The sequence below is a fragment of the Cyprinodon tularosa genome, unplaced genomic scaffold, assembly GCF_016077235.1.
Source record: "Cyprinodon tularosa strain WSP-4 unplaced genomic scaffold, ASM1607723v1 ctg84, whole genome shotgun sequence".
NCBI lineage: Eukaryota > Metazoa > Chordata > Actinopteri > Cyprinodontiformes > Cyprinodontidae > Cyprinodon > Cyprinodon tularosa.
The window spans coordinates 3169755-3196731 of record NW_024039607.1 but is presented as its reverse complement, the minus strand read 5'-3'; the positions used below and the strand labels follow the sequence as shown (position 1 = coordinate 3196731).

At 33.9% G+C, this 26977-nt stretch overlaps 3 protein-coding genes across 6 annotated transcripts; all 3 read right to left on the bottom strand.

Annotated features, from left to right (window-relative positions):
• Positions 1-5371: 5371 nt before the first annotated feature.
• On the bottom strand, positions 5372-13733 carry sar1aa (secretion associated, Ras related GTPase 1Aa). 2 transcript variants are annotated; one of them, XM_038272723.1, is made up of 7 exons: positions 13663-13733; positions 13168-13236; positions 11160-11279; positions 9139-9204; positions 8064-8167; positions 7804-7935; positions 5372-7733 (listed from the first exon to the last, which is right to left on the bottom strand). In XM_038272723.1, exons 2-7 carry the CDS (start codon positions 13223-13225, stop codon positions 7617-7619), a joined length of 597 nt encoding a protein of 198 aa, XP_038128651.1. In that variant the 5' UTR covers positions 13226-13236; positions 13663-13733; the 3' UTR covers positions 5372-7616. The 2 variants fall into 2 exon arrangements, with proteins under 2 accessions (XP_038128651.1, XP_038128649.1); XM_038272721.1 differs by having other exon boundaries at positions 13168-13240; positions 13663-13730.
• A 1856-nt stretch (positions 13734-15589) lies between these two features.
• ppa1a (inorganic pyrophosphatase 1a) lies at positions 15590-20759 on the bottom strand. Its single transcript, XM_038272601.1, has 11 exons — positions 20206-20759; positions 19968-20032; positions 19523-19576; positions 18554-18673; positions 18381-18467; positions 18176-18302; positions 17971-18098; positions 17783-17868; positions 16661-16730; positions 15847-15886; positions 15590-15752 (listed from the first exon to the last, which is right to left on the bottom strand). Exons 1-11 carry the CDS (start codon positions 20264-20266, stop codon positions 15724-15726), a joined length of 867 nt encoding a protein of 288 aa, XP_038128529.1. The 5' UTR covers positions 20267-20759; the 3' UTR covers positions 15590-15723.
• A 575-nt stretch (positions 20760-21334) lies between these two features.
• Positions 21335-25645, bottom strand: lrrc20 (leucine rich repeat containing 20). 3 transcript variants are annotated; one of them, XM_038272599.1, is made up of 5 exons: positions 25535-25645; positions 22856-22932; positions 22478-22627; positions 21667-21834; positions 21335-21577 (listed from the first exon to the last, which is right to left on the bottom strand). In XM_038272599.1, exons 2-5 carry the CDS (start codon positions 22923-22925, stop codon positions 21444-21446), a joined length of 522 nt encoding a protein of 173 aa, XP_038128527.1. In that variant the 5' UTR covers positions 22926-22932; positions 25535-25645; the 3' UTR covers positions 21335-21443. The 3 variants fall into 3 exon arrangements, with proteins under 3 accessions (XP_038128527.1, XP_038128528.1, XP_038128526.1); XM_038272600.1 differs by lacking the exon at positions 25535-25645 and adding an exon at positions 24564-24795 and having other exon boundaries at positions 22856-22947; XM_038272598.1 differs by lacking the exon at positions 25535-25645 and adding an exon at positions 24564-24794.
• Positions 25646-26977: the final 1332 nt, after the last annotated feature.

The following is a 26977-nucleotide window of genomic DNA, read 5'->3' as shown; positions in this document are numbered from 1 at the left end:
TAGATACAGGTGCTGGTCATAAAATTAGAATATCATGAAAAAGTAGATTGATTTCAGTAATTCCATTTAAAAAGTGAAACTTGTATATTATATTCATACATTACATACAAACTCATATATTTCAGATGTTTATTTTGTTTAATTTTGATGATTACAAATGACAACAAATGAAAATCTCAAATTCATCATATCAGAAAATTAGAATATTACTGAAAACAAAGGATTTATAGAAATGTTGGCCAACTGAAAAGTATGAACATGAAAAGTATGAGCATGTACAGCACTCAGTATTTAGTTGGGCCTCCTTTGGCCTGTATTACTGCAGCAATGCGGCGTGGCATGGAGTCGATCAGTCTGTGGCACTGCTCAGGTGTTATGATAGCCCAGGTTGCTCTAATAGTGGCTTTTAGCTCTTCTGAATTGTTGGGTCTGGTGTATTGCATCTTCTTCTTCACAATACCCCATAGATTTTCTATGGGGTTAAGGTCAGGAGAGTTTGCTGGCCAATTAAGAACAGGGATACCATGGTCCTTTAACCAGGTACTGGTAGCTTTGGCACTGTGTGCAGGTGCCAAGTCCTGTTGGAAAATGAAATCTGCATCTCCAAAAAGTTGGTCAGCTGCAGGAAGCATGAAGTGCTCTAAAACTTCCTGGTATGTGGCTGCGTTGACCCTGGACCTCAGAAAACACAATGGACCAACACCAGCAGATGACATGGCACCCCAAACCATCACTGACTGTGGAAACTTTACACTGGACTTCAAGCAACGTGGATGAAGTGCCTCTCTTCTTTTCCTCCAGACTCTGGGACCTTGATTTCCAAAGGAAATGCAAAATTTACTTTCATCAGAGAACATGACTTTGGACCACTCACCAGCAGTCCAGTCCTGTTTCTCTTTAGCCCAGGCAAGACGCTTCTGACGCTGTCTGTGGTTCAAGAGTGGCTTGACACAAGGAATGCGACAGCAGAAACCCATGTCTTTCATACGTCTGTGTGTGGTGGTTCTTGAAGCACTCACTCCAGCTGCAGTCCACTCTCTCTTTGTGAATCTCCCCCACATTTTTGAATGGGTTTTGTTTCACAATCCTCTCCAGGGTGCGGTTATCTCTCTTGCTTGTACACTTTTTTCGACCACATCTTTTCCTTCCCTTCGCCTCTCTATTAATGTGCTTGGACACTGAGCTCTGTGAACAGCCAGCCTCTTTAGCGATGACCTTTTGTGTCTTGCCCTCCTTGTGCAAGGTGTCGATGGTCGTCTTTTGGACAACTGTCAAGTCAGCAGTCTTCCCCATGATTGTGTAGCCTATAGAACTAGACTGAAAGACCATTTAAAGGCTTTTGCAGGTGGTTTGAGTTAATTAGCTGATTAGAGTGTGGCACCAGGGGCCATCAATTTTGAACCTTTTCACAATATTCTAATTTTCTGATATGATGAATTTGAGATTTTCATTTGTTGTCATTTGTAATCATCAAAATTAAACAAAATAAACATCTGAAATATATGAGTTTGTATGTAATGTATGAATATAATATACAAGTTTCACTTTTTAAATGGAATTACTGAAATCAATCTACTTTTTCATGATATTCTAATTTTATGACCAGCACCTGTATGTGTAATGGCTTCAACCTTTTCTCAGATTTTTTTTTAACTAGAGATTTGTGTTTTACTGTCCTGTAAAAAAGGGTAGCCACTGACTCTTGCGCCATCAGTAAGTAAAGTCCGTAAAAATTTGTATCTTGTACTATCACCATCTATGCATAGAGAGATTATAAGTAATTTTGTATCGTGTAAACGGTTGGTTACATATTAAAGTTGCCCTGCCACTGGAACAAAGAGAGACTTTGGTACATACAAACAGTTTGACACTTTGGGAGATAAGCTTAATTGTTTTCTTAAAAATGTATTGATGAGATGAACACTACCACTCTGGTAAATAGGAGGGGCTAAGATATAAAAGGCTTAGCTTTGTGTAAAGCTTGTCTAAAAGAGGTTTGAATAAGACATTGGGAATGTTATGTGTGTACCTACACAAAAGGTGAAAATGTTCCTGTAAATGTGAATTTAAAAATGATTTTTGTTTTTACACTTATATAATAATTGAATAAGAAAGGATGGAGGGTAGGTGAAATTCATTTAATTTCATTATATTACAGGCCCATCTGATTCAGCACTACTGAAACACTAATCAATGAAGTAAATAACATTGATTTACCACATACCCTCCTAAACGTAGTTGCAGTCCAATTAAAACATCCTCTGTCTGCTCTTGTAACAGCTTCCTTCATCAATGCAAAGTCTGCTTAGTTAAGGTTTCTTCCTTAGTGGTTTCACTGTCAATATTTAGATGCTATGCTACGCGACCAACCCAACCCCGACAGGGCCATGTGCTGTGAATTGCTAAAGTATTCATACCCATAAAACCTTCACACCTTTTGGGAGTTTGCAAGCGATGATGTCAATGTAACTTTGGAGGATTTTAATTTTATAATATGGACAAACACAAATAAGTAAATCATTGTGTAGGCCAATAAAATGATAGGCTATATCTTTGTTTTTAAGTATTCTTTCTTACAAAATAAACTTATTAAAGTGTGGATGCCTTGCAGTGGAGTTCAGCACCCAGTTTACTACATTTTGCAGCAGCACAGCTCTCTTTTCAGGTATGTCCCTCCAACCTTTGAGTATCTGTCGATTTTTTCCTCATTCCTTGTTGTAAGGTAGTTATACCTCCATCAGATTGGATGGGGAGCATCTCATCTGGATTTAGGTCGGTACTTTAACTGGGCCATTCTAAACATATGAACATGCCATTACATAAGCAACTATATTGTAGCCATGGATGTACTGCTATCGTCGCCGTCCTGCTGGAAGGTAAACATTCCCATGTACCGTAAGCCTAAAAGTGTTTTCTTTTCCCTGCAACTTTATTCCTTTTCTGTCTGCTGTGATATTTTGCTTCTCAAAGCACTATTTATACTGAGATTTAATTACACACAGCTTGACCCAATTTACTTATCAGGTGATTTCTAAAGGCTGGTGGACTTTCATTTTTGTATGGGTACCAAAATAAAGGGGGCTCAGTACAAATTAAGACCAATTTTTACAGTTTTATTTGAGAACAGATTTGGAAAACTATCACTTACCCTCCAATTTTGTTAATCTGTTACATTTAATCCCCATACATGCATAATAGTTTGTGATTGTAACATCACAGTATTTTGAAAAAATTAAAGAATGCCTTTAAATCATGCAAGTAATGTTTATCCCTTTGAGATAAAGCTAGACCATCACAGGTGGTTTTATTATTTTTTATAGAGCTAGTTGTTCTTGTTTTTTAAACATTGAAATGCTAAGAAGCAGTGCATCACAGGGGCCAGTTAGATTGATAAATGTTTATACATATATTGTCTTAATGGTTTTAAATATTAATCTGTGGAGTCTGGAGCTTAAAGAAGAACATTTTAGGACATGTGAAACGTAAAGGTATAGTGGAGGATTTTCGTGAATTTTTGAAAAGACCCGTCCGCTGCACTTTAAAACAAAATATGCACATGCACAACCCTGTAGGGAACACCTTTTAAATGCATGCAAGAGCATGCAGGAGACCATTTCTCCTCATGCACACTCTTTTTAAAAGTCGCTGTTTGCATCACTTATACAAGCTTACTTTCCAAAAGAAGATTTGCCATTTTGACACTATGTCAGAATCACCACCGGTAAGTGAAAATGGGGACAAGCACGCAGGACAGCCTTACATAAACATATTACCAGAATGATTGACAATTAGGAGGACCACTTATTTTGATGATTCACTAGGAAAAAGAACATCCTCCACTTTACCTTTAAGAAGTGTGTGGTTGTTTAGCTTCCCATGTTTCGGACATAGCAGCCTTACAGAAACTTTATCTACCAGCAGGAAATAATAACTGGTATTTTTCTGCATGCAAGAGCAGCAAACCAACCTGAATGCAATGCGGCAAAGCAAAATCTGAAACGGAAACTGATTAAAAAGCAGGATTATAACCTACCAGTGTTTGCAAAATGACAAGTCGCAGAAAAGCTGTGGCTCTCTGCTTGAAGTTTGGGATAGAAGAAGTTATTACCCCTCTGGAAATGTTGTGACCCCATATGTGAATCCTAAAATCATCTCCAGCTAATGGCCATTGAATGATACAATCAATAGTCCCAAGAGACATTGAATTTAAATTTCTGAGTAAATAAAACAGAAAAAAATAGAAGAGCACCTGTTCGTGATGGTTGTATGAGGAAGCAAACTGTTGCATACAAATTTACTGCTCATTTTGTAAATGTTGCTGATCAGCTTTGTTTTCTCCAGTTTATATCAAAAGGCCAGAAAGTTGTGAGTTTAGAAAATGTAAGCAGTGGCTTTGTTCATCTTTGATATTTATATTTGACTAAATTGTCAAACTGTGTCTTTATAGCGGTTCACTAACATACTTTAGAACTCAATATGTATATACATCCATTGTAGAATCTGCAAGTTTAGAGGATTTCAGGTTGCTTTGGTTGCAGATTACTATTAATTGGATGCACCACAACACAAAGCTGTTGAAAGTGTATTTTGTTTCTGAATTAAATGGATACACACAGCTTCCTGCGGTCCTACTTTACATTTCTAGTTGAAAGATGAAACTGCAACCAATAAAAGCTCCTGTTCTTGACGTACACGTCAAAGATTGTGCCCAAGTTGTTATTTTGTTTTTTCGAGTTTGCAACTTAAAGTTCTGGATTTAGTGTTTGTACAGAAAAAAAAGTGCATCACTTGAAGTTCTTTGTGTTTACTTGAATTTGCAATGTAGTTTTTTTTCTATGAGAATATTGTTGCTATGTCTTTGTTCATGCTATCAGCAGGGCAGATGCTTGTTTTTAGTATTGCATGTTAGTAAGAATGTACTTCTATGCTGAGCACTTTACAAATAAAGGCACTGGGGCCAAGCAGAGCGATGACATCAAGCTTTTTTTTTTTTTCTTGCTTTAGAGAATAAAACAAATACTTTGGTTAGAATTTAGGAATTAAATAATATATATGTCTTTACATTTCAACAAATTTTATTGGAATAATGAAACATTTCCTGGAATAAAAAAAAAAAGAAATCTTGTACTTTTAAGAGAAAATTGCACAGTCAGTGAAGATGAGTTAATATTCCAGAAATAAACTTTTTAATAGAGTGATTAGATCCATTGTGTGAGCTCCTACTTTAACTAAAAATAATTTGCATTATCTCATTTGTGATGATAGAAAACAATATAGTCCATCTGAAAGAGGGACAACTTAGTACCAGAATATCAGGAGCAACACAAGGAAGGTATAGATACCCAAAAATGACAAAAACACCAGAAAAATGAGTTGGATATAAAATAAAATTTTATTATATTAAATCCCTTACAAGAATTACATCTCTTATTCATTTTGTGAAATACACTCTCTGTTTAGTCATTAAGCATTTTACTTTTGCCAAACTATTTATTATAATACTAGAGAAATAAAAACGTCCATCCCTTTTAATGCCAACTGAAAGCTGGCTGCTGTACAAGAATTAACATCTGTATTATACATGATTTACAGTAGTTCAGCAACACAAAGTAAACTTTCCAACCAAACAGAATAAGACTTAACACCCGTATTCTGTATAAAAAAGTTTGTATGTTTTACTTATTTGCATCATTATTACACCTAACATTCCAAAGGTTAGCTTGCCTATAAAATATGGAGAAAATGGTTAGATTCAAAGATCAAATATTCTTTCTTTAGGTTTTGTAGGACAGAGACTAACACAGTTTTTTTATCCATAGAAACTCCTACACAAAAAAAAAATAAATAACCGACCACAACACTCATTTTTATTCATTTTCTAAAGTGCACTCTCATATCTTTTCAGATAATCAAAAAGTACATTAGAAGCACTAAAAATTAAATGCTACTTGCGCATAAAAATATTGCTAACCATTAAGTTTCACTTTAAATTGGATATAAGTCTGAGCTTAATTAAAGAAAGACCATAACTATCAGGAAGAACAGAAACGGCTGCAGTTAATGCTGCACTTAATACGAACAAATGGAAAATAAGAACGGATGGAGAATTAATTATAGCCTTTGACTTACTTTCAGGGTTAAGTCATCTCTGCTACAATACTGCTGGCTATTCATGTTATTGCTTTCTTACATTTCCAGAAGTCATTCAAACTTACACAATTCAGATATTATGAATAAAATAATTCGATAAATAAATAATTTCTCAGGGATGTTGCTATAGAGACAAACAATAATGAAACTATGCAGCTTACCAGTTAAATGTAACATCTTTTGCTTTTTTTTACATTTGTAGGTGAGCATTCAAAAAATTGTGAATGACCCCTTAGGGACATACTCTATATGAGGCATTAATAATAATGCTTCATTGAACCTGGCTGTTTACTTTTTCACATTTTAAAGGGAAGTCATCGTTAGTGATGTTATAGTGATGCTATAAAAAAAGCCATTAATTTTTGTCTTCAAATCACAAAATAAATGTTTCAAAGTAAAATGTTTTGAAAGAAAAGAAAGACAGAAATCATAGCGGTTCAAGTGATTATGCTTTTAGCTGTAACCAATATAAATATTGGTTTCCATATGGCTGATTTTTCAGATAAAAGTGACTTATGTACGTAAAATAATTTTTATAAAGTGCAATGCTCAATATTGTTTTTTTATTCTATTATTAAATATATTATTAAATAGCATCAAATTTTTATATTTATTGGTCAATTCTTTGAACAGAACACATCGATAATACTCCATTAGCAGGTTTCTTAGTCCGCATGAATAGAATATCACCGTTATATTTTCAAACTGGTAGCTTGAAAAAAACAACTATAACTCTTTGAAACTCTTTTTAAGACTTTGGTAACATGATGGATGATGATATATGTATTTAAGTGTTAATAGTAATCAACTTGTAACCGTGGAAGCCTAAATAAATAAATAAAAATAAATAAATAAATGAAAGGATTCTCATTGATAAGCTTTTTAATTTGAATCCTCCAATAGTGCTTCTGTTTGTTCACCCTCATATCTGGTTTGTTGAGGGGATTTAGTGTTATTCTGGTTTGGTGCTCAGTAAGAAAAAAGAAATCTTGTTGGAATCCAATCCATCTCTCTGTTAATCCCCAAGAAATTAGCATACATATTTGGCTTTGTGCTTTGGAGGTAGCGGCTGCGCATCATCAGGTCAAAATTAATCCTGTCTTTCCTCATTTGCAGTAGAACTTGTAAAAAAATCTAATCTAAATCCCAGCCATATCTGTCAGAAATCAGACAAGCTTTAAGCTACCCTAAACGAGTCCTTGTGTGTCGTCATTCACTCACTAATACATTTATAAATCAAGCAGCTGATGCGTTAAACAAATAATCCAAGTCAGCAGAATATAAATCTACAATCCTACAGATGGTTTATGTATTCTAATTAAGTACTTAACACGCCGTGCAACTTTCTCACATTATTAAAGCAGTTTTTGTTTGCATAGAAAAATTGAAATGTTTAACACGTTTTTTCTTTCCAAGATTATAATTTTCATTGGTTGATAATCTTTAGATTTTCTTAACTTATCCTCTCAGTCTATGTATTGTGATAGCCATCTAAAGCCTTCCCCGTAGCCTTGTTTCTTCAAAACGCTGCACATGAATATCTCCAGCGGGCGAACGCTCTGGTCATTCACAGAGAGGTTTCCCTGTTGATAGGAAACAGAATAAATAGAGATTCTCCTCAGTCTGTAAGTGAAACTCTTAAAGTATACCTACCTTTCCGGTCACCTGGCCATCTAAACCAAAAGCTCCTCTCAGTGCTCCTTCACTGACGGCCTCTGGGCGGTCGATTTTATTACCCAGCACCAATACTGGTACACCGGCTATGGTTTCATCTGAAAGGAGAGCCTAAAGGATCACAGAACCAGCAGTGTAGTTATTTTAAATCAATCATAGCAAACATCCAGGAGCACTTAGTGCTCACATCTAGAGATGTACACTCCACTTTCAACACTTAACACACACTTGCAACTCACATCGAGTTCAGTCTTTGATTCTGCAAGTCTTTCATGATCAGCAGCGTCAACAAGAAAAACAATCCCATTCACAGCTGGCAGGTAGTTCTTCCAAACTCTGCGAGCTTTAAATGAAGAGAAAACTCTTTGTCATTTCGTTGTCCTCCCAGCGATCAACACGACAGTCAAATTATACATTAGTCAACATTGATTGGATCTTTTAACACTTCAGAATAATAATCATAAGTATTTAACCTGGAGCTATGACAGATTGTTCTTTAAATCAGAATAACAAACGATGCCAAACCATAATATTTGACAACATAAGTAGTTCTTTGACTGGACTTGGTGACTTTAGGACAGGAATATCTTTGGATTGGAATTATTGAAGCTCTGCCTAGATGTTTAAGGTTGTTGTTTTTAGCCCTTTCCAACTCCCCAATCTGCTCTGACAAACTTTTCATGTTCCTGCTGAAGAAAAGCACCCCCAAAACATCATACTGGCACCACCGTGTTTCAGTATGCAGACAGTGCTCAGGGTGATGTGCAATATTAACATTAAAAATAGCTTTTCCTGGTTCCCTTCACTGCATATAGCTAAGTTAGCTAAAATGCATGGAATTAAAATGAGAAAACAACTTAATGTTATTTCTATTCAGAAAAGGAAATATAACGAAAAGTCAGATCCTTCTTTAGAATTTCAGAGGGAAAGTAAATCCTTAACAAAACTGCATTACAGTTAAAATCCGTGCATGAACATCAGCTGACTTTTTAATGACAGCAATGCAGAGACACCAAGTGGCAGCACAAAGAACTGCAGAAACTGTCAAACCTAATATAACAATTAACATTTTCTGGACATATGTAATAAATATTATAGTGAATACACCTCCTGGGCAGCTCTCTACGCTTGGCCAGACCAGAGCTAAATCTGCGTAGAGGATTTCAATAATGTAGCTTTTGCATTTGAACACTGCTTCAATAAAGAATGGCGACCTTCTACATGCTTATTTGGGGATAAATATATCTATACTGATCCATAAAGCATAAACCGCAAAAAACAGAAACATAGAAGAGTTGGCTGCATCAAGCTCACCTTGTACATGTCCTCCTAAATCAAATGTGGTAAATGTCATTCCACCAATTGTCAGCTCCTCTGAGGCTTTGGGTGGAAGTGAACAGATACAGATTTAATTAAATAGGAAACACAAGGCCAGGGATCACACATTTTAATATACAACACCATGCTCTCATTCCACACCTTTGTGCACAGTTTTATTAAGTTATCACTTTCTCTATGTTTTGCACCTAAGGGACAGCCTTTTTTTTTTCATCTAATGAAAATGCGTTTAATTGAAATTATTTCAGGGTTTCTAAAGATCTGGTTTTGTAGATGCACTTTAGACACAGTCTGCTTTTTCACTTCTATTAATTCAGTCATTTGGGTCCATAACCTGACAATAAAAGCTCTTTAACTCTGATCTATGGATTTAAAGTAAAGTTTTAAACTATTTATCCTCAGCCACTTGTTAATGACTATCTCAAAACTAACTGTTTACTTTTCTTTAACTGAACATAGAAAAAATGCTAAACTTAACAGATTGGCTGATAATATAATATTTTTGCACCAATAAGGCAACATTTTACCCAAGCTGTTTTGTTTTTTATCTGTACTGTTTTATGTTTTATCTATTTTTTCTGTACAGCATTTTGGTCAGCTGTGTTTTAAAGGTGCGTAACAAATAAAATTGGATTGGATTGCAAGAGATGTTTTACTTTATCCTTTATATAATTCATACTCTATAGATACTTGATTTTGAATTAAACCAATGGCAAACTACAACAAGCTGCAAAACCATCTGGAAAAACATCAACTTTGATGTATTTTATTGGGATTTTATACAATAGACCAACACAAAATGGTGCATAACTGTGAACTGGAAAGTAAGGGGATTTTAAAATATCCAAAAAGTGCTTGTGAATTTAGCTCCCTGTGTCAATACTTACTGCAGAACAACATTTTTAACAATCGCAGCAGCAGGTTTTCACAACAGATTAGAACTTTGCCCATCCTCTTTCATAATTTATTGGGAAGTCTTATATTTTCCAGACCTCAGATTATTAACTGGATTTAAAGCTGGGCTTTGATTGGCCCATGCCAAGACATGATAATGATTTGATCAAAAAAAAAATAATCCTATTGTAGCTCCAGTTTTATGTTTAGGGTTCTTGTTAAGCTGGGAAGTAAACCTCTGTCCTGTTCTCAGGTCTTTTGTAGAATCTAACAGGTTATCTTTCGACATTGCCCTCAATTAATTTTCTATAAACTATCATAATTACACTGAACATAAAGTACTATTTTCTGGGTGTTGCTAAGTAAATATCAACCCACAACATGATACTGTCACCACTATGTTTCACTGTGAAGACAGTGGATTTAAGATGATGTAAAGATTATACACTATATACCTTCTTACAACATGTTTGCTCTGCTCCTAACATGCTTTGTAATAAACTGAACAACTTATTGCTTTCTTTCATTCTTCTTATTCCGCTTGAACTCAAGAACTCTGAGCTCCGCTTTACATATCTAACCATATAAACCTTCACAGAGAAGCAGTTTTTAGACTGAGAATAAAATCATTTACAAGTGGACATTATTCAGAAACATTTGAAAGCAAGTGGTTGCCCTGGATTTTTCCTAGGAGTATCGGGGTAAATGAGGATTAATATAAATGAATGACAAACTTCTGTTTCCTTTTTCTGCAAATCCATGTTTTCAGATCATACCACTTTATAATCATGCACAACTTAATGTTTGTCTCTGATACAGAATTTTTATTGCTTGCACTTGCTGTTAAAACACAAGTTAAACTCTGAAATGTTAGGAATAGGTACAACACCTGGAGACAAAATAAGTTAAATTAAGTCAAAACCTAAAAAATGCCCCTCAAAAAATGTCCAGAAGCCTGGAAAAACAATGAAAAAGAAAATGGAAATATGGTCAATATCTATATTTCCGCTTTAATTTTTAATTATGTAAATTTTGGTTCTGTATAAAAAACAAATTATTAGCTCAACATTAGACAGCATATTGCGCTTGAACAAAATCCTTACTTGGATGCAGTGTTGGTACATGTTGGCCAAGTCTGTCATCTTTCAACATGTGCAGGAGTGTTGTTTTACCAGCGTTATCTAGACCCAGGAAAACCAGCTTCCCAGACTTTCTGTACAAACCTATTCAGAATCACAAAAGAAAGATATGTTATTAATTTCATGCTTCTTTAAGATAACAGATGTTACTGCACCCTGTGCAGCTCAAAACAGTAAAAATAGTTACAATTAGAGCAAGAAGCTCTCAACAAATATATAAACCCAGTGACACAATTATATTATGTTACAACCACATTTTTTTATTTTATTTAAATTTTAGGCTGACATGAAAAAGTGGGAGGAAACTTTACATTTTAAAAACCAACCCTAAAATATTAAAAATGAGCAGTGTGGATTCATAGGCTGTTCTCTTCCAACCCTTAAAAGAATCCTTTCTAAAAATAAAAAATAAATGTATTAATTAAAAGTAGTTGCTTATGCTAATTTAGAAAGAAGCTGCAGGCACAGGAGATAAATTTGTTTATAGGAAATGTATTTGTTATAAACTTCTGAATTTTGGACTGTTTGTAGGAAAAGTAGCAAAAATTGTTCAAAGGAAGCAGAAAATAAAGACCCATAGACCTTGGGTCTGCAACAGGGGGTCCATGGAGGTACTGCATGGGGGTCGCAAATGTTTTGGTTAAATAGACATTTTTTCCCCGTGCAATTTTTTCCACTAATTGAAATATCTTAAAATACACATTAACATGAATTCAACACACTGTAGTAAACAGATAAATGGAGGCAGAAGATGTCTTTCAGTCATCAAGGCACACATTCAGCGACGCACAGGAGCTCTTTCAAGCTGGGCACCTTTTAATTCACAACACCTGACCCATCAACCAGGAATCCGAATCAGACATACTTTAATAATCCCAGGGTAAAATGACTTTCTTTACATTACTCCATCTGTAATATAGTGACTATAGATCCAGTTTGATATAACATGATTTCATACAATATATATAATTAGGGAGTCCCTGCTCCATCTCGCCATCAGTTTGGGGGTCCTTGGTCTGGAAAACAGTGACAACCCCTGTCATAGACCATATTGGATAGATGAGGAAAAAGAATTCTCTGCACATCACCTTCCAAACAAGGCTCCCTAAGTGTCCAAAAAATGATGTTACAAGCATTTTGCCATAGGGATAATATTATTATTATTATTGCTTTTTTTCCCTCCAGCAGGGACAAAGAAGTAGTTGGAGTTGGTAGGAAGATTAAATTAGTTAAACACAGCACAATGCTCAATGAAAAACCTTAAAAGTGGGAGTGGGGGCCTATTGGTTAGAGCATAGAGCTTGGAATCCTGAGATTATGAGTTCGAAACCCACTTCCACATACTGCTACTCTGGGTCCCTGAGCCAGACTCTTAACCCCACACTGCTCCTGGGGTGCCACACAATGGCAGCCCACTGGGGATGGATTAAATGCTGAGAGTGAATTTTGTTGAGGTGTAACAGTGTAATGACAATAAAAAATATTTATAAAACGCTAAAGATAACAAAAGACTAAGAGCTGGAAGATCCATAGTTAGAGCATAAATTGAATAGTTTAGATGAAAACACTTCATGTGTTAAAATGATAGTCAAAGTTCAGATCACAGATGCATAAAACAATCTGAGTTTATTAAATTTTACACTGAAGGACAAAAATCTGAATAACTGATTTGTGTGCAAAGAAAATATGCACCAATCACTTCACAAAGATCAGAAAAATATTAACTCGGATTTATTTATGGATTTGCAAAACTCACAACAGTTTGGAAATTTTCATTTTTATCACCTTAAAAAGAAACCTACCAATGATTTCCTATTCCACTGTGTGCTAACTTCTTCATTGATATCACATAGAATCCAAACAAAACAAATGCATTTCGTCATGAAAAATGTAAAAATAAAACATGGAAAAAGGCATATGAGCACTTATGGCAATGTCTGTTTACTGAAAGATAAAAACTAAAGATTCTCACCCAAGAACTGTAAAACACTGCTAAGCCCTCTGTAGATCCAGTCAAATAAAAACGACATCCTGATGGATTCCGTCTGCAACAAAACAGAATATACATATAAACATTTTAATAACATTTTTGGTTGAAACCTTAAATACCTCTTCGGGCCTGTAGTGATATTAAGCGCTCTGATCAATTGGTGCATACAGGTGTGTTTATCTGGGATGTATGTGACATAACACTGTCTAACCCACACGTGTCACAAACATCGTCTAATATTTAACCTAATCAAACAATTTACTATATTTATGAATTATTCAGATTAAACCTTTAGATGCTCTTCGTTTGTTATTGGATACAAAAAAAGCGTTTTATTATCGGTAGTTGACGCAGGTTAGCGTTACTCTGTTCGCTTTTTTATGAAGGTGACGACGCTGAAAAACAAGCAACTAATTATTAGGAAATGTCAAAAGCAACAATATTTATCCATACAGCAATAGAGGTGGAAGAAATTACCGTTATGAAGCGCTCAGCTATCGATAGTGTCAGCCGTCTCCTTGGAAACGGTCTTCTTCTTCTCCTTCTTCTTCGTTTTTATCGGTAGCTTGCATCCATCGTGTGGAGCATAACTGCCATCTTCCGGATTCCATATTAATGACCTAATTCTTAAATGCTTTGACCAGTTTAAATTCTCCCCTTTTCCAAATTAATTATTCAACTGTGACGCAATGTCTACAAATGTCAGCTCCCCAGCAAAACCTAGTTCTAATCTTAAAGACTTCCTTTGAATTTCATATCTGTTGCACCGAATAAAAACTTGTACTGTTTCTGTTGTATTACAGCCACATACACTAACCAGTGAGACGTTTCCTGTCTTATAGGAGGAAATAGCCTGTTCTTATATTTTTCCCAGCATTTTATTGTCATTACACTGTCAGAGTACAGACAGAGCAACGAAATAAACTCTCTGAATTTAACCCATCCCCTTAGGAAGCACTGGGACATTAATTTATTCTATTTATTACTACCTCTTCCCTCCGATGCCTTCCTCTATTTCTTGTACTCTCAACAGTTTTGTATCCTATAAAAATGTCTTCCTTTTATCTCAGTATCCCACAACTTTTTACTTTCTTTAAACACTAAATTTTTGCCCTTAGATGTAGACAGCGTTATCTGTGTCTCAATATCTTTCTTTTTGAAAGCCTCCTTATCCACTTTATCTGCTCTTTTGTTTTCCAAAAATAACAGCATGAACAGGAATCCATATCATTAATATATTTTTGTTTTGTTCACATATTATATGGTGAATAAAGAGAATTTCATTCCCTCTACTAAAAAATCCATACAGAATGCTTTCAACGGAAGGTTTTAAAGATAGGAGGTTCATTGTGATTGAAGTGTAAGCTTTTTGCCAAAGGTTTGGATCAAAGCCAGAAAGTCCAATGTGGGTTTTATTAGAGTTGGTTTATTTGCTTAACTTTCCACTAGTTTATTCTATCAAAAGGGGTTAGAGAGTCCTGATAGGTCTGCATGTGTTGATAATATAATAAACATTACTTATTGAAAGGTTTAAACATTGAGAAATTGTTTTAAAACCGCTGCTGCATTAAACAGTTTAAAAATCTGATGTGTTTATTGTGCTCCTGTTTATTTGCTTTAAAAAATAACAACAATCTCTTAGGCCTTCCCGAAAACAGCTAGACTAATACTGAGATGGGTGGACTTTGTTCACTTATCAGATGATTTGGAAGCTAAATTTTAATGAGGGACATTTGACTGAAGGGGTCAGAATACATAATAAGACCAAACTTGTCAATGAGATAATCAGTGTATTATAGTACCAATCCTATACGCATCTTGCCAAGAACATATTTTAGTTACCACATTGGATCTTTATGATTAATTGGAGCCTGCAAACAAAATCCAGAGGCTCTTATCTTTTGCTTCCATACCCTTTTACCTTCGGTTATACTTAAAATAGAACAAAGATAAAATAATTTACAAGAATTTCAAAGAGACAAAAGATTAACATCTGACGTGGCAAAATGCATTTTGGATAAAAAAAAAAGCTTTGCAGGAATAGATGTGCACTCTTTTCCAGTACAACATCCATGTTCAAATCATTAAAACACATCAAAAGTGTAAATATGTTGCATAAAATAATAATGGTACTAAAATGAATCACCACAATACAAATTGTGCAAAGGTATAGTGATATTTTATTTGTGCATTTGTCATATTAGTTAGAAAGGCATTTTTTTTCACAAAGGGATCAAAGAAGCATGCATCTTTTCATGTTATTTTATATATATATATATATATATATATATATATATATATATATATATATATATATATATATATATATATATATATATATATATATATATATATATATATATATATATATATATATATATTTTTATTTATTTATTTTTTTTTTTTTTTATTAAGATTTTCATCGACAGATCATGAGGGAACAAAGAAGTTCACATTGAGAATAGATCATTACATTTGTTTGATTGACATATGCCGTAAGAAGGATCCTTTTTAAGTTCCTGGAATGGCTTTATGTTCTTATTTATCATAGTAGAACCATTTATCAACTGCAAAAAAAAAGACATTCAGATTAATACAGCACAAGGAATTAGCAAAGTTTTGTTGCATGAAATATGGGTATAAAAAATAGCAAACAACCACCTGAGTTTGAAATCGTTTCTCCAGATCCAAAATCACAGACCTGTATAAGAATGTTGCAAATCTTTCAGATAAAATGTGAAAAAATTTAGCTTACAGAGTCTAACAAAAATATACAGACTTAAAACAACCTTTTATTTTTTTATATTTCTGAACAAATACACGTTCATTATTATTTATTCATTTATTTGTTTCAATGGTAACACTGATCTTATGCATCTGATCATTCTAAAACGTAATGAATTCTAAAACGATGAAAAACTATATGAAATAAGAAAAATCCATGTAATATCATTACTAGTTGTACTCATGTGTTGAGTGGCCAAGCTGTAATATCTAAACTGCTTCAATCTAACACTGATTTAGTTCTCTCCATCTTGTCTTCGTATCTCACTAGCTTACCTATCCATACTGAATAGAAAAAGCATCCCCTCAGCATAATGCTACCACTACCATGTTCCACAGAGTGTTTTTGCTACTGTAGCACATTAGTTTTTCACATTATAAACACTTTTTCTGCATACACCATAACAAGTAAAGGGAATATGACAATTGGGAGAGCTTTTTTAAGGGGTAAACACTGATTTACTGGTTATTTTTCTCTACGAGTTTAATGTTAAATGAATTATACAAAGGTTAAAATGCACTTTTTATATTCTTCTAAGTAACACTTCTGTTCTAAAACAAGTAAAGCCACATAAGTGATTTTTTTTATTTTGCACTTGGGTCAATTCATAAAATATGTGTCATCTTTGATTAAAGAAGGAATCATAATAAATTTCTAAGCCAAGATATTTTAAAAGTTATATATACTTACAGACTTAACCACTGCTTCAGCCTCTGCAGCAGAGCAGCAGAAGGGACTGTGAGAGACACTGGTGTTCATGCTGTTTAAACACATTGGAGAAAGTTTCTCACATATCAGATTTAACCAAACAATAACTCCTACATGCAGATCACTGCCTAAGACTTAATAGAGCCTCAAAAACGCTTATTTGTTTAATTAAGTTAGTCTTTTTAAAACAGGAATTAATAATGATTTCATCAATGAAAGCAATCAAAAATACTCTTTAAAGCATGTGAAAATCTGAAATAAAAGCATATTGTGCACACCTTCCAAAGAGGCTTAGTTCAGAAAATAAAAACAAATATTTATAAACGAAAAAGGTTCATACCTTTAATAATATATTATATAATCTTAAACATAAGATCCAACTTCTATACTTGTCCTAAAAAAAACAAAATGTAATTCTGTTTTCTTATATTTTGTCATTGAAAACTTATTACAAACCCATTGTATCTGAGACAATAATCCTTTACCAGTCCTTACAGGAGAATTTTCGAGCACTGATTATCTCCTGATGTCATAAATTGTCATTGTTACACTAACTGCATATTTACATGCTGTGATTATATTTCAATTTTAATACAATTTAAGGAGTTTTAAAAAATTTCTGAAACTTTAAAGCATCTAATTTGGCAAAACATGAAACAGTTGGGTATACTTAGCTCATTTTAAAGCCCTTTTATTATGAATAAAAACTTACTAATGGCTTCATATTTTTTTTTCAACAAATGTAGATGGAATAACGACAGAGGTATAAAATAACTACATAGAGGGAGAACATGTGTCGAACATTAAAACATTAAAAATTTGCTATCATTAACTGCTGCAAGGAAGTTGATTTTCTAAAGGAAAATCATTGATTAAATATTGTTTAGGTTCTTGAAAAATTTACTGCAAATGAGAGTTTTTAATTAGTTTCAATCTAAATTCAATATGTCAATATCAAACCAAATGTTGGCTATTCTCTTTTTGTGAACAAGATGGTTTGTGTCATCTTCAAACAGTAGAATCTGCCGCAGTTTGGAGACAATGCTATAACATCATTCACTGCACTGAGCAACATAAACAGGAAGAGAAAAAAAGGCCACTAACCAGTTTAAGCCTCCAGCATCACTCTTTTTAGTTATCAGTGCTTTCCAAAACTCATGTGTACTTTTCACTGTTTGAATGGCAAAGTCCTGAAAAACAAAAAACAACAACAATTTTTTTCTATTCACTTACAAAGTTCCAAATAATGTCTAACATTTTCAACAAAGTGAGGAACATCTAAAAGTGCATACCCTATCTTTGAAGTCCCCATTGAAAGCAAACTGGTTCTCAGGTTTTCCATCGGGGACTTTGTATCGTCTGAACCAATCAACAGTTGCTTCCAGATATCCTGGCTTAAGTCGCCTTACGTCGTTAATATCTGCAACCCAAATCCACAACAAAAAGTATGCTGTATAAGGTGTACTACGGTAATCATCAAAGGCAGGTTGCTCCTACCGTTAAAGTCGCCTGCCTCTGGGTCCTCAGTATTGATAACGATGACCTTCCAGTCGGTTTCACCCTCATCGATCAAAGCCAGGGTTCCCAACACCTTCACTTTGATTATTTCTCCACGAGAGCAAACCTGAAAGCATCAGTCACACCTCTGTGGAGGGATGCTAAGTGTTTGATCCATAGGAGCCTCTTGAGCAGTTTGAAGTACCTTGTTTCCAATGTCACAGATATCAATGGGATCATTATCTCCGCAGCATCCTGTGTCACTATCCTTGTGGTGGGGATCTTCCCATGTCTGATTAAAAATAAGATCAAATGGTAACAGATTTAACAAATTTATTTATTCATTTTTTTTCTGTATGCAGACAGAGATTATCTTGCCTGTGGAATAGCTCCATAATTCCAGATATAACCTTTGTGGGGAAACACGTTGGCTACATAACGAAGGTTTCCCTTCTTCACATCCTGCTTTAGTGGATTAAGAGGATCCCCCGTTGCTATCTGAGAAAAATAAACATAAAGCGCCCAAAAAAACAAAGTAAAAGACTGCATTAACTGAAAAAAGGAAAGGATTTTTACAATGAGCATAATCGTGGAGTTCTGTTTTTGTTTTTCCTTTCTATAGAATTTATGCCTGGCCTGGCGTTTGGCTGTGTTTCTAACCAGGCAGTCAGAAAAGGTGCACAGTCTGCCATAACTATAAGGGTTATTATTGATGCTTATTCCAGGTGTATAAGCATTGGACCTAAAACACATGGTTCAATGCTGCTGTATTTAGTTATTTATAGATTTACTGCAGTTATCTCAAAGTAATCATAGTTTGTCTTTTCTAAGGAAAGTACTCCTTGCCCCTCTTATAAAGCTGTCTGTTTCCTGATTGCTGCCAATACTCTTGTGGTTTATCATTCTGTTAGAAAGCTCTTCTGCATTAGGGTTTCTATAAGGTGTCTCTTTCATGGTTGTATTCATTGAAAGAACAAAATGTTGTTAACTTTGAAAACTTTCTTTCTTGTTTTGTTCCATAGAAAGTACTACTAGTTTAGTAGTTAGTAGTGTGATTCTTTTATATAAGCCCCTCAGAAAGCTGTTTTTGTTTTCTGTTTTTCCATTGCATTTAACTGCAGTGCATTAAAATTACAACCAAATCGGAGTATAGCTAATTGGATCAGAATCTTTGCATAGATGCTATTCACTGGATTATTTCACACTAAATAGGACTAAACTGTATTCTATAAATAAGGAGTATTAAGACTAGATTGTTTTTTAAAGTGGCTTGAGGTTAAATTTGCTCTTAATAAAGAAAAAAAAAAAAACTAAATAACTGGTTAAAGTGTAAAAACAAAAATGTACCTCCATCTTTGCATTTGTCCATCTTGGAACTTCTACAATGGCATGAAAAATGTTCTGCGGAGAGATGTGAAAACACTTTTCGTTAAACAAATGGTTCATTCTCTAAGCTCTTTTGTTGATTGAAAAATATATCAGATTAAAATCTAAAACAAGGACTACCTGCAGGGGTAAATTAAGCAGAAAATATCACTTGAAAAGGGGGATAAACTACATAGGACATAAAAACAATGTTTAAAAAAGCAGTTGGTTCCATATAATTAGCCCTTTTGAATTAATTCCTGTTCTACTTATTTGTTTTTTCCCCCCAAAAAAACCCTGATTCAGTATTGAAATATAGTTCAGTCAGCAGTAACTAAAATTCCTAAGAGCTAAAGTCGAAAGAGAACTAATCCAAACATTTCTTTATTATAGATGGTTCATGTTTTCAAACCGTTAAACTACTCACCTCTGCTTCGTTTGCATAGATGGGCACATCATGAAAGGGAGAGATGTATTTACCATCTGAGTTCTCTGGGAAAGGAGCAGAAATTTTTTTAATTTTAGCTTTAAAGAAAAAAGCCCTGGTTCATCTTTCCACAACAATCTGTATTTCACCTAAAGAAACAGTTATAAAACAGGTATAAAACTACAGTTTATAAAACTACAGTAAGTTTAAAGAGATTCAGAGTAAACGCTTAGCTTACTGAAGAAAACTCTGTAGTCCTGGGTGTTTGGCCTGCCCCTCTCTTCAATGGAAAAGCTCATGTTGGTTTAAATCTCTCTCCCTGTGCCTTTCCACTTGTTCAACAAGATTAAGCTGCTTCTACAGTAACTCTCAGGCAAAACCAGGCGAGTGGACATGCGCATTGATTGGTAATACCCACAACTACCCGTATAAGAGAGAGAGCTGCTGTGTGACATGTTCAGAAAGCAAACATGTGAACATGTTAAACTCATCTTTTTCTGTCTGCCCCAGTCCCCCATTATGCAGCTACCGTCTTACTGTGTGAATCAGAGATGTGAATTATACTCAGAGGCTAATCCTGCTAAAGCAGACACGTGCATTCTGAATTATTAATGCAAAGATTCTACCTTCATTTGTCATGCTTTTCCTCTCTTTCAAGCTGTGACTATTAACAACTATTTACAGAAACACACAGATGGACCTGACTGGTGTAAGCTGTAAACCGATTAACAAGACGGTAACATGTGCTGTTACCACGGTGACCTCTTACCTTTCAAGTTTTAGTGAAACATCTTCATGGGGTAACAAAGAAAATTATATATATTATGTATATAAATATATTTATATACATTTATACAGATAGTCTGCTCATTGGTGAATTAAATTAGGAAAATTTTAAAGAAAAGGACCTGGTAAACAAACCTTTTTTAATATATAGAAAGAGAACCCTTTGCAGTTATTGCCAGTCCTGCTAAAGATATATCACTCATCACAATTTCTATTCTAGTAAGATGACCTTTGACCCCAAGATCTGTTTTCAGTTGATTTCCTTTCTAAAGCGATAACATGAATACAATCTTCATTCATATATTGCATATTTAACCCACAAGAACAACTGAAATAGAAGGAAGTTAGTTATAGTTACATAATAAGTAGCAGCGCTCCAAGTACAAATGGAGAATAAGGTCTTACTTAATATATACACAAATATATGAAAAAAATGAATGTATTTCAGAAGGTTTGGTTTATTTTAATACTTTAAAAGTAATAAATAAAAAAGACACGTTTTTATACATTTGAGAATCCCTGTGAAACAGAAAACTGACACTACCCCTCAAAAGGCCAAAACTAATCTTTCTGCATGCGTCTTTTTTTCCCCAACACACTCCTTCCTAGCATTTTAAAGCCCTCAAATTCATTCCACTTAAGTAGTTAAAGGTACACAGCATACAGGGTGTAAAAATGTAATATAGTCCATCACTCTGTCGTTATCAAGATTTCAAAGTTGTATGGAGATTGAAGAGCAGACTGAGTGTTGGAGCTCAGAGGGTTGGACTTTATGTTGAGCCATTTCAGAGCTGGCATGGCACACAACTTCTCCAAAGGCAATTCTGTTGGAAAAATTTCACCAAGAAGAGGTTTAAAACAAACAATACTACAAAGAAACAAAGTTTTTTTTTATGTTTAAACATGTTATTACCAGTGATGCTATTTCCTTCTAGATCAATCCTCTCAAGTGTGGCTATTTCAGTGAGCTTCTCAGGGAAAAATGAGAAGCTATTATTAGCTAGATTGATGCTCGTTATATGCTCCATTTCCCCGACCTTGTCTGGCAGCTTGGTAAGAACGTTGTCTTGCAAGTCAAGTTCTGTAAGACAAGTCAAATACAATTAAATTGTGAAATCTTTCAGTGCAGATCTGTTTTATTTGCCAGAGAATTTCTGGAACAAACATACGGTGGCCAAGAGGTGCAAATGCAACGTGCACACCTGAGTTTACAATAAATCCAATAGCCCATGCAATCAAAAAATTTAGAGTAGAAAATACAATGTTTAAGACCAACAATCACAAAATACATGCAAAACCTAAATGCATCAAGTGGCAACAACTGCAAGTTAAGAAAAGTTGCAAACTATGCCAATGACTGTCTCCCCCTTGTGGTGTGAAGCACTTTCCTCAACTTGTACTTATTTTTGCTGCTTGTATAAATTTTCCGTTGCATCTTGTGTGTGTTAGCATTATTAAAGCATTTACAGTGGGTTTTCGTGTTTGCAGCAGGCTTTCACTTTGCTTCTCTATTTTCTCTTTTGCAGAATTTTTCTTTGCATGTGTTTTTTGTGTTTGTCTTAGTATTTTGTCTGTGTTTGCTAGTCTAAATCGTGCACTGACACAAGGTTTGCACCCCTCCGCCACCGTATGAACAGTTTAAGAAAAAAAAGTATAAAAAAAGTATAATCAATTATACTGAATTCATGATTCAAATTATACCGTGGTGTTTTATTCATCCTTACCTCTGAGCTGTGTAAAAGCTGAAAAAAAATTGCTTGAGATGGCCTTCAATTTATTGTTAGCCAAGGTTATAATGTAGATGTTTTCTAAGACAGTCGCCAGGACCTTGAACACACCATCTGGGAAGGAAATGAGCTGGCAGTTGGATAGATCTGCAGTAAAGGGTAACGATGCATAAGATTATCCAGTATCAACACAGGAATTAAATATTGTACGCCAAAAAGCATAAACACTGTAGGATCTACAGATAGTTTAGCACTTTATTCAAGCCTCTGCCTCCATCTACTGGCAACACTTGGAATAGCTACAAGAACATACACTTGATTTCAGATAGAAAAGGTGGAAAGAACAAATAAAAAGAATATATAAGGATGCCTCACCCAGGGTATCTTTGCCTTCCTCTACTGTTGCATTAACCCTTCGGGCCACATTTGCCACTGCTTCAGCCATCGTTCTGCTGTAACCATTCAAACAGACAGGTGTTAAACAGAAGCAACATCATTTATAATCATCAATATTAATACAAATACATAAACATACCGCACATAAGGGGCATATTTTTTTAAGAACCACCTACAACCTGTGTGAAGATTTCTGAAGCAAATTTATTTATTTTTATTTATTTCAGACATACAAGTATATAATAAACACAGTATATGTCCATATAACATACATTAAAAAAGTCAGAAAAATTGGCAGAAGCAAGAAGCTTATAATGCCTCCAAAGCCAATTTACATTGGACTAGAGAGCAAAAGAAAAAAAGATAAAAAGATGGCTACCATTTATAATACATACCAACGTATGATTTTAGAAAAATGTATTATTCTACAATAATATTTCAGGAAAAAAAAAGAAAAAAAAGGTAACGCACCAAATATCTGCTCTTAATTGCATTCACATGTTTCATAATTTTCTATCGTATTATTCTTGTTGTACAATCTTTTAGCTCCTGATCTAATTTGTTCCATACATCAACCCCAACAAAAGAAAAGCAATGTTGTTTTACATTTGTTCTTGCTTTTGGTTTTCTGAACATTTTATACCCTCTGAGATCATAAGCACCATCCCTGATCAAAAACAGACCCTGAATATGTACTGGCAACAAATTATTTTTTACTTTGTACATAAACTGAGCGGTCTTGAAGTCAAACAAATCTTTAAATTTTGATATTTTTAAATGTACAAAAAGTTGGTTTGTATGCTCTCTATAATCTGCTTTATTTACAATACGAATAGCTCTCTTTTGAATTGTGAACAATGGGTTTAAATTAGTTTTATATGATTCCACACTTCAATACAGTACATCAGGTAAAGCAAAACTTGCCAATGTTTTAGATATCTTTGATCTGATATAATCAATGTGTTTTCCAACCTAACTTATTTTGTATTGTTACCCCAAGAAATTTTACACCACTTACTCTTTCGATATCTGTCTCATTTATTTTCAATTTTGTGTGCACATTAATAGCACGATTTGTTAATATTATACATTTTGATTTCTTTAAATTTAAGGTTAATTTGTTTGAATCTTACCAACACTTTAATATATTTAATAATAATAATTGTCTCCAATAAGGTTTTTAAATCTTTACCAGAACTAAGGATATTAGTATCATCTGCAAATGATGTAAAATGTAATATTTTTTAGACTTAACATAGATATTAAAGGAGTCAACATATGACTTGATGTTGATGCTAAGCAGGTTTGAGAAGAAAATATGGGTCAAGCATATAAAAATGTCTGTTTTAATGTTTTTGTTTATTATTATTATTTTAGGTCAACTTTACTATTAGTTCTCAGCTTTGAATTGAAACTGCATAGCTATCTGTTAATCATTCTGCAGTGCTTGTTTCTTTTAAATCAACCTAACTGCAGAATAAACATGATAAGACCACCTGAGCAGAAGTTATCACTTTTGGTCATAAAATCTGGACAGGCGACACAAATTTCGCCTTTTTGTTGTAAAATCCAACAAAACGAATCACGTCAATAATTTACCTGCTCGTTCAAAAAGTTTTGAATTCAATCTACTCAGTTAAATAAATAAATTACTCCATACAACTTTAAAGAAAAGGAAAGTTCTTACCCAACAACGAGGCAGTTTGTGTAACATAATCTGTAAGCTGTCGCTAGTGGCTAACATTAGCTCTAGTCCACTTCCAGGTTTATTTTTAGCTCAATGAGATAAACCAGTTTACATGAATTAAACAATATTTATAACCCAATCAAGCCTTTTAATATATATATTGTAATATTTTTAAGTTTAGGCATAAACCAGGAAATTGAGCAGCTAAGTTGTAAGCTAGGCTAACAGCTAATTAGCAAAGAGGTTCATGAGCGTCAATGTTGCGTTGTTTTTTTTGTTTTTTTTACAGTCATAACCAAAGTCAAATAATTTACAAGCATTTTAACATATATATTTTGATATTATTAAGTTTAGGCATAAACCAGGAAATTGAGCAGCTAAGTTGTAAGCTAGGCTAACAGCTAATTAGCAAAGGTGTTCATGAGCGTCAGTGTTGCGCATTCATTTTACAGTCATAGCCAAAGTCAAGTCATTCATGGAATAATCTATTTTAGACGGCAATTGTCAACTATTATTTTCATAATAAATAACACTTCATACTGGATTGAAGTGATTCAAGTTTATTCTTTAACTTAAAACAGACAAAAAAATCTGTGTAGCCTGTTTTCAACAGATTTAATTTTATTTTTTTCAAAGGCTTTTGTTTTTTTTATTTATATATATATACTTATAAAAGCATGTTAGAACTGTAAATATACAGTGATATGATTATATTACTTTTTAAAATGTATTTATTACTGTTTTCAAGGCTGCACTTTGAAATATGAAATTGCCTAGAGCTGTTCTAAACTAAATTTCTTTTTGTTTACACTCATGTATACAAAATGACAAAATAAATCTGTCTGAGTCTAAGTCTCTAAGTCTTTGTTTTAGCTAATAGCTCCAGTGCTAACAGTGCTTACAAATGCAATATTAATTTAGTTATCATTTCAACTTTCGACTTTTTAGTTATATGTTAAATATTGACTTACCCTTTGAGTCCAGGCCAACTACTCCCAGTTTAACACCTACAGGCTACTGTGATCATTATTCTAGGAAATTCCCTGTCACTGCTTTTTCTGTCCAAACAATCTGACTACAATGACTGCCCTGGCTCTAAAATAATAGATTTTTAGTTTGGCATTGTTACAGCAAACTGCCAGTTTGCAGGACTGCCAGATACTTCTTCATACAAATAAATAAACAATGGTTTATGTTTCATGGTGCTGGAATATACTCACTTTGAGTCTGTTTGAAGCTCTCTAAAACTAGAGCCATCCAATGAAGAGTCAACTAAAGCGAGAATGGACATACTGATGCATTCATAAACATAATCAGAAGCCTAATTTATCATCAAATTATTAACTCTATTCAGATGCATATGTTTTTATAGATCAATTGCAAAATGATGAATATACTATGTTTCAATACCAGGATTTACTTTTCTTGCCAAGATTGTGTTTACTTTGTAAGCAAGAAGAATTGTTTCACGGTTTGTGTAACTCTAGAACATATGACTCCTGGTGGAGAAGTTTCTACGGAAGAGGATTAGGGCCACTGAAAAATTAAAAAAAGTTATTTTAAAATTTTATTTCAGTTTAATGTGGGGGAGAAGTTAGAATTCTGAGATTAAAGTCGGAATTCTGAGAAAAAAAGTCTTAATTCTGAGATTAAAGTCAGAATTTTAAGAAAAAAAAGTCAGAATTCTGAAACTAAAGTCATAATTCTGAGAAAAAAAGTCAGAATTCTGAGATTATATTCAGAATTAAGACTTTTTGTCATTAAAACTTACATCAAATTTAAAAATCAGTTGACTTTTTTTTTTTCAGTGGCCCTAATCCTCTTCCGTAGTTTGCAGTTCAGTAGAGATGTTTGGAGTAATTTTGGGGTTAGTCCAAGAATGCCACTATTATCAAATATGGAAAATAACAATACACGTTACATAAATCTATAACTATATGGTTGAATAGGTACAAATATTCATGCTTGAATACAGCACTCTGTGAACAGCCATGAGATTTAGAAGCATCTAACATCATTAAATGTAAAGTTTATATACATTTTATTAACATAAACAAATGCTTTTAAAAAAATCTGTTTCATGAATCTATATGTAAGCTCCACTTTTTAAAATTAATTATTATTCAAAGCCTCAAATCAGCGATGAGCCTGCTGCATTATGCTTCAATCAGTTTCATGAGGTTTTCATGATCTTCTATCCTTCAGCAAGGTGACAAACTGGCCTTGATTTTATATAATTTTTTCACAATCTAGTCCCCTGGGGCTGGGTTTGTATTTTATGCTTTTTGGTAAAATAATAAAACAATTTTTTTAGTTTTTTTATATAGATAAAAGAAAATAGGTTAAAAAAAAACAATCATACATTTTTTTTGGACCAAAAAAAGTAGTATAAAACTCAGTTACAACAAAACTTC